Here is a 17,936-nt window from a genome sequence, read left to right as displayed (position 1 = left end):
TAATTATTGTAGTTTTATATAATAACAGTATAATTGTTCTTATATGTATATATATATATATATATATTTCTTAAAGTAGAAATATATTTGTTAAAATTTTTGCTAAATAGTAAAAAGAAAAAAAAAAAAAATTAGTAGTAATTTAAATGTAGTTATTGTTCAAATGAGTAAAATAAATGGTACAAATATTGATGAGATGAATCATATTGAGAACCAGTTGAATTCATCTAATAATCAGTTAAATGATGATAATTATAATGTAAGAAATAAATAAAAATATGTAATTTTTGATACATAAGTAGTTTTTTTTTTTTTTTTTTTTCTTTGTACATATATAAATCTATATATATATATATATATATATATATATATATATATACATATATATATATATATATTTATATTTTTTAATATGTACAAGAGATAAAAATAAAAAGTACAAGTTTTTTATCATAATGCATGCACATTATACATATGTAATATAATACATATGGGCATTTTATTTATTTATTTATATATTATATATATATATATATATATATAATATTTTTTCTTTTTTTTTTTTTTTCTTTTTTCCCCTTGGTGTATTATGAAACAGGCAAGTAAAAACTTCAGCCTTTCAAATTACAATTTAGATTTAATTAAATGTTTACAAGATGACTCGGGAATATATTTCATTTTAGATCCTAGTAAAGCTATTAATGAAAAGAAACAATCAGATGTGTATGATATATTTGTACCAGAGGATACGGAAGGTGTAACACTTCATGTTCAAAAGATGAATGATGAATATAAATGTATTGGTGTTAGTATAACTAAAAAAGGTATAGATATAAATTCAGGAACTCGTATTTTTAATTCCAAAATTTCAGATTGGCTAGAACAATTATTTGTTTTTAATAAGAACTTAATAAATAATGGTTTACAAATGAATGAGAAAATGAAAAAAATTCCAAATAACACTTCTGTTCTTAACACAAATAATGTTAACTCTGGTGCTTCTTTTATGAATGGGGATATTAACGGAAATATAAATATTCCTATAAATGCTATCAATTATAAGAATGATAAATTTATAAATAAAGGTAGCAATATCAATATTATAAATGAAGGTAGCAATTTAACACACTCTAAAAATACAAATTATAATAATATGAAACGTGCATCTGGCACCTCGAATTTACAAGACACAACAACTACTAATTTAATAAAAAATAAATATAATAATTTAGAATATTTTGAAAATAAAGAGAAAAATAACCTAATGCTTCCTAACAATAATAATAATAATATCAATAATATGAGTAATATGAATGGTCATATTAACAATTCACATTTATCGAATAAAAAAGGAAATAAAAATAATAACCAACACAATTGCAATATAAATCATAATATCAATAATAATAATAATAATAATAATAATTTTGTTGGTAATCATAATTTACCTTCTTCACAAATGCAAAAACAAAATAGATTAAATCTTGTCAATAATAATAATAATAATAAAAATGCTCATTCAAATAAATCAAATACAATGAATTTTAAAAATATGAATTTTGATGAAAAAAATAGTAAATTATTTAACAATATTAGTGCTAGCAGTTTATTAATGAATAAAAATATTCTATCTAATGTAAATGCTTTAGCAGCTCAAATATCTCTTGGAGCAAGCTCTGAATTTATGAAGAATAATAAATTAGGTGTAGGACATACAAATAACAATAGCCAGAAAAATAATACATATAATTTACATAATCATCTGCAAAATGAATTATTTAATTTACCAAATCATCTTCAAAATAATCTTATGTTTAATAACAATAATAATAAATCCCAATTACATCAATTACAAAATTCACAAAATCAAAATAATGTACATCAACACATTCAAAATCAAAATGCATCAAATCAACAAATAAATCAATCTTATAATGATAATTTTACATATCGACCTACATTATTTAATTTGTTAGAAGTTTTAGCTAACCATAATATCACAACTCCCGATCAACGTGTATGTATTAGAGGTATTGTTACAGATTTCTTGAATAATGAATTACCTCATGGAAAAATATATGCATATATTGGTGCTGTTGTAGGACATGATATTCTACATGATATCATTAAAAAATTAGAAAAGGATCCCAACAGAAATGTGGTTCCAGATGCATCAGGATTAGCTAGAATTGAAGCAGCTTTTGGCTTAAGCAAGTCATCCTATGATTTTATTAATAATAATTCACAGAATTCCACCGTAGGTAATTTATCTAATGTGCTATTTAACAATCGTAATTTAAATAGTGCACTTTTAAATAACCAATTTTATTCTAATATTTTATCAAATGTAGCTAACAATGCTCTTAATGCTAATAATCTTTTAAATAATAATGAAAGGGTGAGCCTTGATAATGATAAAATATTAAGTAGTAAAGCAGCAGCAGATATAAGTAATTTGTTGAAATACGCAAAAAATGAAAAAATGTCTATGTCTGCTAATAATAACGTAATGAATTTTAATCGAAAAAAAGGAGCAAATTTTAATAATTTGTTGAATTTAAGAAATGATCCTCCCAATAATAATAATAATAATAATAATAATAATAATAATAATATGAATACTTTTAATAATAATAATATGAATACTTTTAATAATAATAATAATAATAATAGTAATAATAATCATATAAATAATAATATTAATAATTTCAATAATAATAGTAGAAATACAATTCCTCATGATCTTATCAGTGCAGCTACAAGAAATTTTAATATACAATGCCAACATAAAAATAGCTTTTCTGATGAAGAAGAAGAATTAATGAAAGTTATTAAGAAAAATATAGAATCATATAAAATGAATAATATTAAAAATATCCTGATATCATCAGTTTTTGGTAGAATTAAATGGTTAAAAATTATGAACGAATCACCACATGCTTATTTATATGGACATAGTATAGTAAAATTTGGTAACAAATTATATATGTTTGGTGGTTCGAATGGTAAAAATAAAAAAATTCCGTTTACTCATACATTAACATTCAGTTTAATTTATTACAATTATAAATTATTACCTTTAAGTGGTAATTGTCCTGAAGAGCGAGAGGGACATACTACACATTTAGTTTCTTTGCATAATGGTTTATCTGTATTCTTATTTGGTGGTAGTAATGAAAATATATATTACAATGATATATATCTTTTAGATATGGAAACACGTAAGTGGACACGTAGATCTGTTAAAGGCAAAATACCTTTACCCAGAGATCAACATTCATCATTAGTATATCCAGCAAAATGTGAACATGTAAGAGGAGAAAAACCAAACTTAACAGAAGGAGTTATAATATTTGGTGGAAAATGTTTATATAATAATAGTATTGTGAGTTTGAATGACATGTGGATATTTTCATTTGATTCAATTTTATGGATTCGTATTAACTACCTATGTGATGATATACCCATGGGAAGATTTGGAATGAACCTAGTATGGTCCGATACGAATACCATATGTCTATTTGGTGGAGAATATTGTGAAATTTCTAAAACACATAAAGAAAGAACACTATTAGATGATATGTGGATCTTTAAAGTACATAATAATGTTCATATCAGTGCTAATTCTAATGATGGAACATCATATAATAATGGTATGGATAAAACACAAAATGATAAAAATCATACTCATAATAATAATAATAATAATAATAATAATTCATCTGAAAAAAATCATAATATGCACTCAAATGATAAAGAATATGCAGATAATGTAAAAGACAAATATAATAATAACAAAAAATTTACTATGGTTGGAGAATGGTATAGAGAAAATTACGAAGGAGATATTGGGTGTCGTTCCAATTATAGTAGTGTTTTTATTACACAAAGACATCAAGATTTTAAAGGCGCAGAACCTAAAACTATTGAAAGGTTAATGATATTATGTAGTGGAATAACTTATGTATATAAAGACAATAAACAAAAAATTGTATCTACAGATGAAGTTTTTGTTTATTTCTTTTCACAAAAGAAATGGTATTTATTAAAAGGAAAATTATGTAATGACGAATATTTATATAATGGTAGACAAAGACATGTAGGGTGTTTTTTCGAATCAAAAAATGTATTAGGAAGAGCAAATAGAAATCCAGTTCCATGTGTATTTATACAAGGAGGATTTAAAAAAAATTCAGTTTTTGGTGATGCTTGGTTATTATCATTAACTGGAGAAAATCCATTAAGAATCCAAGAATATGATACAAGCAGAGAAAGAATAAGCACAACACAAATGCCACTTTATTATTTTAGGGATACACATTCTATTAGTTTACTCTATAGTTTTTGTACCTTACAAAAATGGCTCTTTGGAGCTTTCGCTAATCTGGTGGACAATTGTGTTCATGCTCATAATCCTGCTGAAAATGTTTTTATCAAATATGAATTAACACCTGAACATGATGGTATGTTATCCATTCAAGATGATGGAGAAGGATTAGATTTTAATGCCATGAATAGAGTCCTAAGGATGTATGGAAATTATAAATATCAAGATAATAGTAGTGTTGTTTTATATAATAGTGGCACTAATATAAAAAAACATGCATTACCTAATAATGATTTTATTAATAATAAAGGGGATGATTATAATGATTACCAATATGAAAATGAATATAGTAATAAAAGAAATACATCTAGTAAAAATGTATTATTAGATGATGCTTCTAGTGCATTATTACCACATAAAAAGAAACAAAAAAATACAACAGATAATGATGATAAAAATAATAATAATAATAATGAAAATGATTCAAATAATGAAGAAAAGGATAACATAACTGGGGATCATAATAAAAATGGAGAAGATGAAAATAAAGTAGGATCACACAATGCATATGATAATGATCAAAATAATGGTTATGTTAGTGATGATTATTATACCAAAAATTATGATCAAGAATTATTTTATAATGAAAATGTAAATAATATATTTGATGTAAAATATGGAGTAGGATTTAAAATGTCCTTTGCAAGAATTTCTTCAAGTTGTGCAATAATGTCTAGAACATTTAATACTATAGGTATAGGTCTACTATCCCTAGAATTAATGAATCACTGTGAAGCTAAAGAATTGGCTACACCATTATGTATGTGGAAATTACCTAATAAAGAATTGATTAATAGAAATATTGCAAATAAATCTGAACATAGACATCATCAAAAATTGCTAATGTCTTATACTCCATTTAATAGTCCTAGTTTACTAGCTGAACAAATTAATATATTAGGTACTTACAGTGGAACCAGATTATTATATTGGGATTTTAGAGATGATATGGATTTTATAATATTTTCTCCTCTAAATAATAACATATATTTGAGTAGTTCACCCTTAAGCGTGGACGAAATTAAATATAACAAGAAAAAGAAAAATAACAACAAGAATAATAAGAATATGTTAAATGACGACAATAATAATAAACAAGTGTCCTGTGTAGAAGATGTCAAATTAAATAATAGAGCTGATATTAAGAGAAAGGGAAATTTTGATGAGGAAAATGTAAAGAAGGTAAAAGTACAACATGATGAATCTTGTGCTAATGTGTATGCTAAGAATGATGAAGAGAATGAAGATAGCCAACTTGTGACAAATGAAGGTAGTGATAAAGATGCAAGTACAAAAGATGAAAATATGAAAAAAGAACATCCAAATGAAAAGGATGATGATAATAATAATAATAATAATAATAATAATGAGAATGGGGATGATAATAATAAGAGTTACAATGATCAAATATTTAAGGAAAATGAACAATATCAATATTACAATAGTACAATTAAAAAATTAAACCTCTTTGAATATAATTCACATTTAAATACATCGATATCAAAAGATAAATATAAAGCTAGCCAAATTTTCCCCTTGTGGGATCATCCAAAAGATAGTATAGATTATTGTTTATCTACCTATTTATACTGGTTATATTTAAGAAGAAATACAAATATATTTTTACAAAACACTTTGCTTATACCAACATGTATGAGAAAAAATGACAATGATGTTAATTCCGAAAAAAAGAAGAAAAAGAAAAAGAAAAAGAAAGGAAAAAAATTAAATGCAAAAAAAAAGAATTTGCAAGAGGAAAGTAATACAACTGAACAAACTTCATCTTTAAGTAAGGATAGTAATTCAAACAAGGACAGTGAAGAAAATGTAAATCTAAACCAATATAATGATGAAGAGAGAAATAGTAAAAGAAGGAATAATGATGATGAATCAAATGAAAGTAGCAGTACTTCTAATCGTGATAAGAGTGATGCAGACAATATGAACAATGATGTAATTAAAAATGACAATAAGAAAATTGGAAAAGAAGAGATGCATAAAATTAAATTTGAAGAAGCACTGGAATATGGTATTTCACAGGAAAGTTCAAGAAAAAATAGTATGAAATATAAAGAAGAGGATGATGAAGAAGAAGAAGAGGATGATGATGATGAAGAAGATGATGACGATGATGATGAAGAAGATGAAGAAGAAGAAGGTGAAGATGAAGAAGATGAAGATGAAGAAAAAGAAGATCAAGAAAAGGAAGAAGATCAAGAAAATCAAAATGAAAACCAAGATGAAAACCAAGATGAAAACCAAGATGAAAACCAAGATGAAAACCAAGATGAAAACCAAGATGAAAACCAAGATGAAAATCGAGATGAAAACCAAGATGAAAGTCAAAATGAAAATCAAAATGAAAATCAAGATGACAATGAAAATGAAGAGAAACCAAATGAAGGATCAAATGAAAATGAAGAGAAACCAAATGATGGATCAATTGAAAATAATGAAGAAGCTGATAAAGAAGCAAAAGATAGCGATGAAAATAATAATAGTAGTAGTAATAATAATGGTGAAGAAAATATAGAAAATACTAATGAATGCAAACAAAAAAAGAAAAAACAAGAAGATAATGAAGTACAAGAAGTACATGAAATAAGAACGAGAACTCGTGTAAAGAATGAAAAGAATTTAAGTAAAAAGAAAAAAAATGTAGATAGTAGTACTGATTCAAAAAATAATGACAGTGAAAAAACAAGACAAGGAAGTTATGTTAATACATACATGGATGGTTTAAAAATAAAAGATGAATATTATATAAATAATACAAGTAAATATACTTTATATAATTTCTTAAGAAAAAAATTACATAAAATGGTAGAATTCCATTATTTATTTACACCTTCAGATTATGAGTATGGATCATTTATTATGATGGGATTTTTAAATGATAACAATAGTCCATCTATTGAAGTTAATAGAGTTTGTGAAACAGGAATTTTATTATATTATAAAAACAGATTAATTAAAAGATTAGATGCACCTTTTATAGATACTGCATATAACCTTGCTTTAGCGAAATACCCACCTAATCCATCGTTATATGAAGGAAATCTATATAAATATGCCCTTACTGTTATTGTTAATGTACCTTATTGGCTTAAGCCATCTATTAGTAAACAAGAATTCATCCACGAAAATAATTATGCTTTTCTAGTTTTTAAAAAGAAACTTATCGGATTAATTAAACATTACCTTTTTATATGTCAAGATAACGTAAAATTAAGAAAATGGAGAGAATCACGTGATTTGAAATTAAAAAGATATCTTGATAAATCCAGTTTTAGTTTTGATAAATCCAAAAATGAATCGGATAATGATGATGAAAATGACTACAAAATAACCAATCAAGAGAAAGAAAATGCACAAAGTGAAAAAGAAGGAAAAGGAAAGAATGCACAGTCGCCTAATAATGACAACGATCAAAATGAAGTTGTTGGAGCAAATGAAAGGGAGGATGATTCAACAAATAGAAATTATAATAATGGAAAATCATCTAATGAGGAAGAAAATGAAGGAACACCAGCTGATAATGAAGATGAAAATGATGATAGCAATAACTCAAACAATTCTAATCAAGAACAAAAAGAAAAAATTTTAGAGAACGATGAAGAAGAAGCTACTGATGATAATGAAGAAAAAAATGAAGAAGAAAAAAATGATGATAATGAAGAAGAGGAAGAATATGAAAATAATGATAATGAAAAATATAATAAAAATAATAGTGATGATGTAAATGAAGATAATAAATCATTAGAAGATGCCGAGGAGGAAGATACCATATAAAAAATTAAAAATTAACACATAATATAATATATATATATATATATATATATATATATATATATATTTATATATATAATGTGTGTATTATAAAACATTATTATATAAACATTATTTAATGTTTTAATGTCGTAGTTTTATAATTCAATTATATATCATCTAATATTAATAAAATAAAATATAAAAATAAAAATTTATATCTGTACCATACAGTGAGAAATATATATCCTTAGTAAAATGAACATTTTAATTACAAATATTATAAAATATATTTAAGAAATAATATATTTTTATACATTTTGTATAAAAATGTATATTATCTATAATATATTTTTGCTTTTTAAAAACTATCAAGTAGATATAAACATATTTGATATATTATTTATCCTTTAATGGATATTTATAATTTTATTTCCATTGACTTATTCCTCTTATATTTATTTTATATATACTAATATTTTTTTTTTATTATTCAAAAGAAAATATTTTTTTTTTTTTCTTTTTTTTTTGAATATAAGGAAATATATATTTGTATATAATTTCTTTATTGATTTTATATTTATATGTATAATGAATAGTGTCTTTATTTTTATGTTTTTTTTTTTTTTTTTTATAATAAAAATTTTTTCATTTTATATATATATATATATATATATATATAATAAATATATATAATATATTTCCCATATTGAATATTTTTTTATTTTTTGTTGCATATAAAAATGTGTTTAAAATATCTCATTTTATGCATTAATATTTTTTAATGTCATTTTTAACATATAGAATTAAATAAATAATAAAAAAAAAAATATAATAAATAAATAAATAAATAAATATATAATAAAAAACCAAATATTATCTTTTGGAATATAAAAAATTTTGAATTTAAAATTTAATATTCAAAAAAAAAAAAAAAAAAAAAAAAATGAGATAATATTCCTATTGTTACATTAAATGAATTTATATAAATATTTATAATAAATGTTATTAGTGCATAATAGATAATATATTTCATGTGTATATTATAGATTGTGTTGTTTTATTTATAGGGGAAATGGACAAAATATAATATTATACATATTTTACATTATCTTAATATATAGTTATAAATATTTTATTTATTTAAAAAAAAAAAAAAAAAAAAATTTATAAAATTTATCATATATATATATATATATTTATATTTATATTTATATTTAATTTTCTTCATTTTTTAGCTCTTTAAGTATTTGTATATATTCATTAATTTTTACCAATAAATCAGTATTTTCTTTTCTGGTTTGATTTAATATATTCATTTTTTGATCAAATTCTTTGTTGAGAATATTAATCTTTTTGTTATTTTCTATTTCTTTATTTTTGATTTCTTGTAAAATGCCTTTTTTTTTTTTTTCCTGATATTTTTTTTCCAAGTCATTAAAATCAAAATTTAAATCATGTTTTTTTAGTTTATTTTTCAATTGATTTTTTTTTTCATTAACAGTTTTTTGTAGTTTATTATTAATATTTTCTAATTCAGTATTTTCTTTTTTTAAATATTTATATTTCATATATAATTTTTCTTTTTTTCTGGTAATCGTATCCATTTTTGTCATAATATCTTTATATTGTTCAATACTAAGTACTGTACATTGGCTTGCTAAATTGAGACGATATTTTTTTTTGTCATAAAGATAATCAATATTTCTTAATTTTGATATTTTTAAAGTAATATAGAATTTTACTTCTGATATATTTTTTTTTTTATCATCTTCTATAATATTGATTTCGTCATTTATTATTTCAATTTCTTTTTCAATATTTTTCTTCTTTATATTTAATTTTCGTTGTTCATTTTTTTTAAGTTCCATATTTTTTTTTATATTATTTATATTGCTTAAAATGGAAGCATTTTCTTTTTTTATGCTTTCAATTTCTTCTTTATTATATATATCAACAATCGAATTTGTTGCTTCTAATTCGTTACACTTATCTTCACTCCCATCACTTTCTCCTGACAAATCATCTTGAGTTTTTTTTAAGCATTTTATTAAATTGTCATAGCACAAGGTGTTATCTCCCATAAGTTCTTTTAGCTTTTCGAGAATCTTATCTCGGCTTTGCTGAAAAGGGAAGAACATGAAATGGAATATAGGAAAATAAAAAAATTAGAGGATTAAAAAAAAAAAAAAATAAATAAATAAATAAATGAGGTAACTACTGATGATACTACTGTTTATATTAATACAAGTGAAAAATAGATAAAATATATATTGTGTACACAATATTTTATATTTTTATTATGATAAAATAAATACAAATATGTATAATATATATATATATATATATATATTATGCATTACATTTTGTATTTCCATTTCTTGTAATAAAGTGTCCATTTCATCAACATAGACGTTTATTTGATTTTCAATATTCTTCATTTCTTTGATATAGTCCCTTTTTTGTCTTCTTAATTTTAACTCTTTTTTCCTTAGCTCTATTAATATATTATTTTTTTCATCTATGGAAATAACTTTTAGTGATATATATTTGATAAGTCGTATAGCTTGTATTCTTTTAATGTGCAGGTTATAAATCTCCTTATCACATTTTTTTATAAAATATTCTATTGTACGTTCTACATCTTCTTTTTTATAATGTTGGTATTTTTTCTCAAAAAATAAAGGATCCCAATTGATATTATATATTTTATCATTTTTTTTATTTGCATATGAGAAAAAATTGTTAACATGTTCTAAAAAGCTTTCATACTTTTTTATTTTATCATGTTCACAATTTATATTGTTTAATTCATATTGTATCCTTTCGTTTTCATTACAATTATTTACATTTACTATATTTTTTATATGTACCTCACCAACCATCTTAATATCTGTATCAATTCCTTGGTCATTATTATCTTTATTTTCAGTATGTTTTATCATTTCTGTTTTCAATGTGTCTTTTAGAAATTCTATTTCTTCTATAACATGGGTTAATTTCTATTATATAAAAAAAAAAAAAAAAAAAACGTTTGAATGAATATATACATATATATATATATATATATATATATATATATATATATACACATATATTGGTGTATTATTTCTTCTTGTTACTATTGATATTCGAGATTTTAATGCCATATAATACTGGTTAAATGTTTCCTTAATATAATTTATTTGAACTAATAGTTTCTTCTTATTTTCTTCATAATGCCTAATAATTTTGCTATAATAGGAAAACACGAAAATTAATATTGTTAAGTAAATAAACCACCAAACATAAAAAAAAATAATATATAAATATATAAATATATATATATATATAAATATATATATATATATATATATATATATATATATATAATATTCCACTTTATAACCTGATGTGCTTGATTTTCCTTGGCTCGTCCATCTCCTTTCGCTCTTCACTCATTTTTTCCAGTTTTAACAACATTTCTTCATACATTTTTATAATTTTTTTTTTAATGCAAATTTCTTCAATTTTTTCTTCATTATTTATAATTTTTACATTTTTATTTCTTTCTCTTAGTTCATTAAAATTTTGTAAACAGTCCTTAATTTCTGTTGTTAATTCTAATGTTTGCTTTGGTTCTTTTATCTTTTTTTCCTTTGTCGTGATTTTTCTATTCTTCTTTTTAAATGTATAGTTTTTCAAATACATTTTTAAGGATTTAGCATAAAAATGATTTTTATCATTAAAAGCATATATAGGATTTTTAATATATCTTAATCTAATAAATTTATTGGATAAATATTTTATTCTATTATCATATTCTTGCTCATGATACATAAATACATTTTTAATTTCTTGTATATTTTGTTGTAACATTTCATATATATAATGAGAGTAATCCAAATCTATTAGAAACTTATTTCTCTTATTTAATTTTATATATTTTTTTTTCAGTTTATTTATTTTCATATGAATATGTTGTTTATATAATAATGCTTTTCTAAATTTTTCTTCATTCCTTTGATATTCCTTTGTATCTCTTAAACTATATTGAATATCTACATCTTTCATATTATTACTATTTATATTAAAAAATGTGCTTATATTTTTTTGATCATAATTTAGGATTAAATCAATTTTTTTCTTTTGTTCTTCTATTTCTTCTTCTTGTTCTTTTTTATTTTGTTGTATAAAATCCCAAATATCTGTAATATCATTTTTGTTCTTTTCATTTTGCCCTTGTGCGTGTTTATCATCTTTTTCTTGGTTGTTTTTTTTTTCTTCTTCATTATGTATTTCTAACAATTCTATTATGAAATTTAAGTCATCTGTGATATCTTCATATTTAAAGGGCATAAGATTAGTTTTCTTTTTTCTTTTCTTTATAAACTCTTCTACAATATAATCATGTATTTCTTCAATAAAATATTGGTGTATTGAATCGTACGACAAGAACATTTTATTAGGAATCATAAAAGAATGCATGAATTTTTTGATATTGATATGATATCTTTTGATAACATTCAATAGATAAAAGAAAGGATAATTAAAATTCAATTGTATGTATTTATTATTATTTAAACATATGAATATATATTGAAAATTATTATTCATATTATTATTTTTTTTCATATTATTATTATTGTTACTAGTAGTAGTTGCATTTTTGTTATTTATAAATATATTCCTTACCTTTTCATAAACAGGTATTTTTATATAATAATACAAGAAAAAAAATTTAATTGAAAAAATATATATTTCATTATTATTAGTTAAACAAAATAATAAATCCTTTATTTCATTAATTATCATTTTATAGATATATGTCCTTTTAGGTAGAAAATTTTTATTATCAATTTTGTATATGATTCTGGGCATGATAATATCAATATGCGTATCCTCTTTAGAATCGGTATATTTATATTTTATTATGTCTTTTTTATCTAAATTTAAAAAAAAGAGATAATTATTTTTAACACCTTGTGTAGCAATGAAAAATCCGCGATTCTTTTTTGATTTTGTTACACAACATATATTTATCGTATCATGTTTTAATCTTGCATAATTCATATTATCTCCATTATTATTATTATTATGATGATCAATATTGATGTTGTTATTTTTTGTATTACGTTCTTCTTTATATATTATTTTCCTATTATCACGTTCTAAATATAAACTTAACATATTTTTTGGTAATTCATCATTATTTTCATATCTTTTATTTTTGATCGTTTTATTATGGAAAAGTATTTCAATGTATCTTTTCAAATTTTTTTTTTTATTTTTTAGTATAAATATATCCTTATTATTATCGGAATGTAAATCTTGCATGTTTTGAGTCAAATTTATTTTTTCTCTATAAAAATTCATTTTATTATATGTATTATCTGATAAATTACTAGAAGAGTTACTTTCTTTGTATTCATTATCACTTTCATTTTCTAAACCTTCCATTTCTTCAAAAAATTCTTCCATGCCTTCCTGTTCTATGTTTGTTGCTTCATTATCTCCATATTTATTTCCATCGTCATTTTTGTTATTAATTTTATTTGTATCTTTATTGTACATGTTCAATTCATTATGTTCATTTTTGTACCTTTTTATTAATCTTTTATTTCTCTCATCTGCATTAAATGTAATTTTAATTATTTCATATTTTACGGATAAATCATAATCGCTATTATTTTGTTGCTCGTTATTATTAAGTGCATCCTTTTTTACATCACCATTTTCATCATTTATATAATCGTTTAAATAAATGTTTTTATTATCTTTTTTTTTTTCCATCATATTAATATATTCATTTCCATTTCCATTTCCATTTCCTTCTGAATGTCCAACTTGTTTACTCATTTCTTCTTGTTTAATTTGCTCTTCTAATTTTTTGACATCAATTTTAAAAAAATAGTTATTATCACCCAGTATATAAAAAGAATTAAAATAAGAGAAATAGAAACATTCTTTTAAATGAGCTTCATTGATTTTTAAATAACCTAATGGCATAAATATGTTAGATGATTTATATAGGAAAAAAACATATGGTTCTTCATCAGCTAATATACTTATAAATTGAGAATTTTGGCTCTTTTCTATTTTAATTATTTCATTATTACTTGTTTTTAAACAATATATAATATCTAAATATAAATGCTTCATCTTTATTATTTTTATGACTCCATTATTAAATCCAACACAAAAATAAAGAAAACTATCTTCACTGTATAAATATTTTACACATGTTATAGAATACTTAAATTTATGTAAGCAAAAAGTTCGTTCAATTTGTTTATCTTTCTTTATATAATCAAATAATTTCCCATTAGCACCGAAACTAAATATATTCTTATCCAAGCAAAATATATTTTTAATCTTACTGTTATGATCATTATAAAATATACCTATATCTTCATAATTATTTTTCTTGCATGTATAAATAGTACAATTCTTTTTATCTAAAATCAAGTAAAAATTATCATGAACAATTATTTTATTAATATTTAAGCAAATTTTTGTTTCCTGTTCAAACTCAATGTATACGCAACTACATTCCGATATGCTATTCAGTGAAAATTTACACAACCACCTTTTAAAAAAAAAAAAAAAAAAAATTTTGTTAATTAAATAAATAAAAATATATAAATATAAAATAAAAATTAACATACAAATTGTTGCAAATTAATATATATTTATACACACAATTTTATTGATTCATTTCCCTTGGTAGTTATATAATTATCATAATAGTGTATATAATGAATATTCTTATCAAAAGGCTCTTCCACATTGTATCTCTTTATTTCAATTTTCTGAACTAAATCCTATAAATAAAAAATCAAGAAATTAACACGTATGTATAAATATATACATCTATATATATATATATATATATATGTATATATGTGTACATTTTTTTATAACCTTCCATAGGTATAAATTCCCCTTGGACGTTACAATGAATATATTTTTTCCATGTGTGCAAAAACAATTCACATGCATATTTTTATCAACCTCCAATATATTTTCCTTTAATTTTAATCCTGTAATTAAAATAAATGTATATAAACATTTTAGTAATTATTTTATGATATATAATATGTAATTTATTGATTTACCTGTGTATGTTCTTTCCAAATTCCAGAGGTACAGTTTCTTTTTCCTTAGTATTAGAAAAAAATCATAATACCTATATAGAACATAATAGAACATATATATATATACATATATATATATTTAAATAAAGATGCATAAGGAATATGTCGACGGAGATACAATTTTGATATTTTTCATATAATATGTATATATATATATATATATATATATACATATGTTTCTTCATTTATTACTGTAAAATGTTGTTATATTCAAGATATAAGTATACATTAAAAATAAAAACCTTTTTCTCTGAATCAAGTACTTTTAATATATTCTTATTCGTTATTAAAAGGAAATAATTATTTTCCTTTTGAATATAAATCTTTTCATAGTAATCATAATCCCTCAAAGAAATCTCTTCTTTAAGAATTCCCTTATCTAGATCATATATTTGTATGCCTTTACATATTTGAAAAGAACAAAAAATAACATAATTATATGTCCAAAATATATAACATATAAATTAATATATATATATATATATAAGGAATATCTTATATATAGGAGAATATAAAACTATTGAATATGTTTAGAAAAAAAAAAAAAAAAAAAAATTATATACATAATAAATAACCATCATTAAAAAATACCATTCTACATATTAAAATTAATTTTTTTTTCATATATTTAATAGGTATAAGAAATATTAACATATAAAAAATATAATTATATATATATATATATATATATATATTACATGAATAATTTATTGAGCTATATAAAACTATTATCAATGTGTCCTTAAAAAGAGAAGAACATGTTATCATGTAGTCCTTCTTCGTATATATAACCCTTAAACTTTTAATCAATGGGTTATATATATTTATTACATTTTGAAGAAAAAATATAATATTTGAATTTTTTAATATAAAAATATCTACATTTAAATTAACACCATATAAAAAAATATCCTTAATTAAATTACAACATATATTATTATGTTCATCTACATATCGTAATTTATCATATTTATAAAAATTTTGTATTTCTTTTTCATAAACCTTCACTTTATCATTTTCTTCATGAGCTTTATTATAATATGTCTCATTATTACATACATTTAAATAAACAATATTTTGATCAATTAAATCATTTCTATTAAAATTTGAAAACACATTCCTTCGAAGATTGCAAAATATAGAAATTTGGCTAGTACATAAACTCTCCTAAATTATTAAAATTAAAATATATATATATATATATATATATATATATATATATATTAACACATTATATACAAATCTACCTATTTCTTTTTTAATTTTATTACCATTTAATTTTCTAAGAAATTACATTACATATATATTATTTTTTATTAAAAGAAATATAGGGGGGAAATTTACACTTATAATTATTTTTTTAAGAAGATTCCATTATAATATATATATATATATATATATTGCACCTATATGTATATATTTATAATATGTACATATTTTACACGCTAATAAATTATTTCACTCAGATTTTTTGCTTTTTAATTATTAAATTTTTGTAGGTTACATTTTAGTTTTTCATTTATATCTTTAACCTATTTACATATAAATGCTCACATACGAGCATAAAATATAGAAAAACAAAGGCATTACTAAACATTAATCTTAAAATCTATTTTGTTCCTTTTTTTTATTATTCTTCACAATATGTTTACATACATAATTATCATAATAGACACAGTACATATATGTCTTAAATTAAAAAAAAAATAAAATAAATTAATAGCTTCTGTTTTTTCCTTTTTCAAAAAAAATAAAAATAAGAGTTAACGAATAAAACAATTTTATTCTTAAAGCTAATTAAGTATTTTTAAATAGTTTTTATTTATGAAAAAAAAAAAAAAAAAAAAAAAAAATTAGTTAAATATATATATATATATATATATATATATATAACATAAGAAAATAAAAAACTGGTAAAATGTATATATCTATATATCTATATATATATATATATATATATATATATATTTAATAAAAATGATAAGATAAAGAAATGATAAAAATAATAATAAAATAAAAATAAAAAAACATATATGCTAAAATGATAAAATGATATAATAAAAATAATTAACATTAAACAAAAAAGGGGGGGAAATAAATAAGGATATACCCGAGAATTAATAGAAATATTTAGTGAAAAATATAAAAGAATAATTTAGAAGAAATAGATATAAATATAAGAATATATATAAAATTCTTATATATAAAACTAATAATAATAAAATTTATAGATTAATTGATAGATAAATTACTACAAAAAATGAAAGACGAAAAATAAGTATATTATTAGTGGTGGTAAAATGGAGTAAAATTACATTATTAAATAAAATATTATGTCTATATATCATATATCATATATCATATATCTATATATATATATATATATATATATATATATATATATATATATATATGGATGGAAAAAAATAAAAAAAAAATTACAACTACTTTTCTTGGTTATACTAGTGCATCATGTTTTCCCCTCTTTTTTTGGGTCTTGTTCATTATTTGTTAATTCATCATTTTAAAACATTTTATCACATAAATATTCTAATTAATTTTACCAATTTTTTTTATTATATTCCCTCATTTAATTTTAATTGGCATGAGTTTTTTTTTTTTTATATATATATTATATATATATA

The 17,936-nt window shown here is 21.0% G+C and overlaps 2 protein-coding genes across 2 annotated transcripts; one reads left to right on the top strand and one right to left on the bottom strand.

Annotated features, from left to right (window-relative positions):
• Positions 1-163: 163 nt before the first annotated feature.
• PF3D7_1468100 (kelch domain-containing protein, putative) lies at positions 164-8,179 on the top strand (the record flags this gene model as incomplete). The annotated part of the gene is made up of 2 exons (XM_001348787.1): positions 164-259; positions 599-8,179. The coding sequence occupies 2 exons, from the start codon at positions 164-166 to the stop codon at positions 8,177-8,179; spliced, it is 7,677 nt and encodes a 2,558-aa protein (XP_001348823.1).
• A 1,193-nt stretch (positions 8,180-9,372) lies between these two features.
• On the bottom strand, positions 9,373-16,855 carry PF3D7_1468000 (conserved Plasmodium protein, unknown function; the record flags this gene model as incomplete). Its single annotated transcript, XM_001348786.1, has 11 exons — positions 9,373-10,278; positions 10,519-11,157; positions 11,278-11,389; positions 11,544-14,723; positions 14,837-14,958; positions 15,059-15,177; positions 15,253-15,323; positions 15,484-15,691; positions 15,990-16,458; positions 16,531-16,573; positions 16,824-16,855. 11 exons carry the CDS (start codon positions 16,853-16,855, stop codon positions 9,373-9,375), a joined length of 5,901 nt encoding a protein of 1,966 aa, XP_001348822.1.
• Between the last annotated feature and the right edge of the window lie 1,081 nt (positions 16,856-17,936).

The sequence above is a fragment of the Plasmodium falciparum genome (assembly GCF_000002765.6).
Source record: "Plasmodium falciparum 3D7 genome assembly, chromosome: 14".
Lineage (NCBI taxonomy): Eukaryota > Apicomplexa > Aconoidasida > Haemosporida > Plasmodiidae > Plasmodium > Plasmodium falciparum.
The sequence above is the reverse complement of the archived record's forward strand: the minus strand, read 5'-3'. Positions and strand labels throughout refer to the sequence as shown.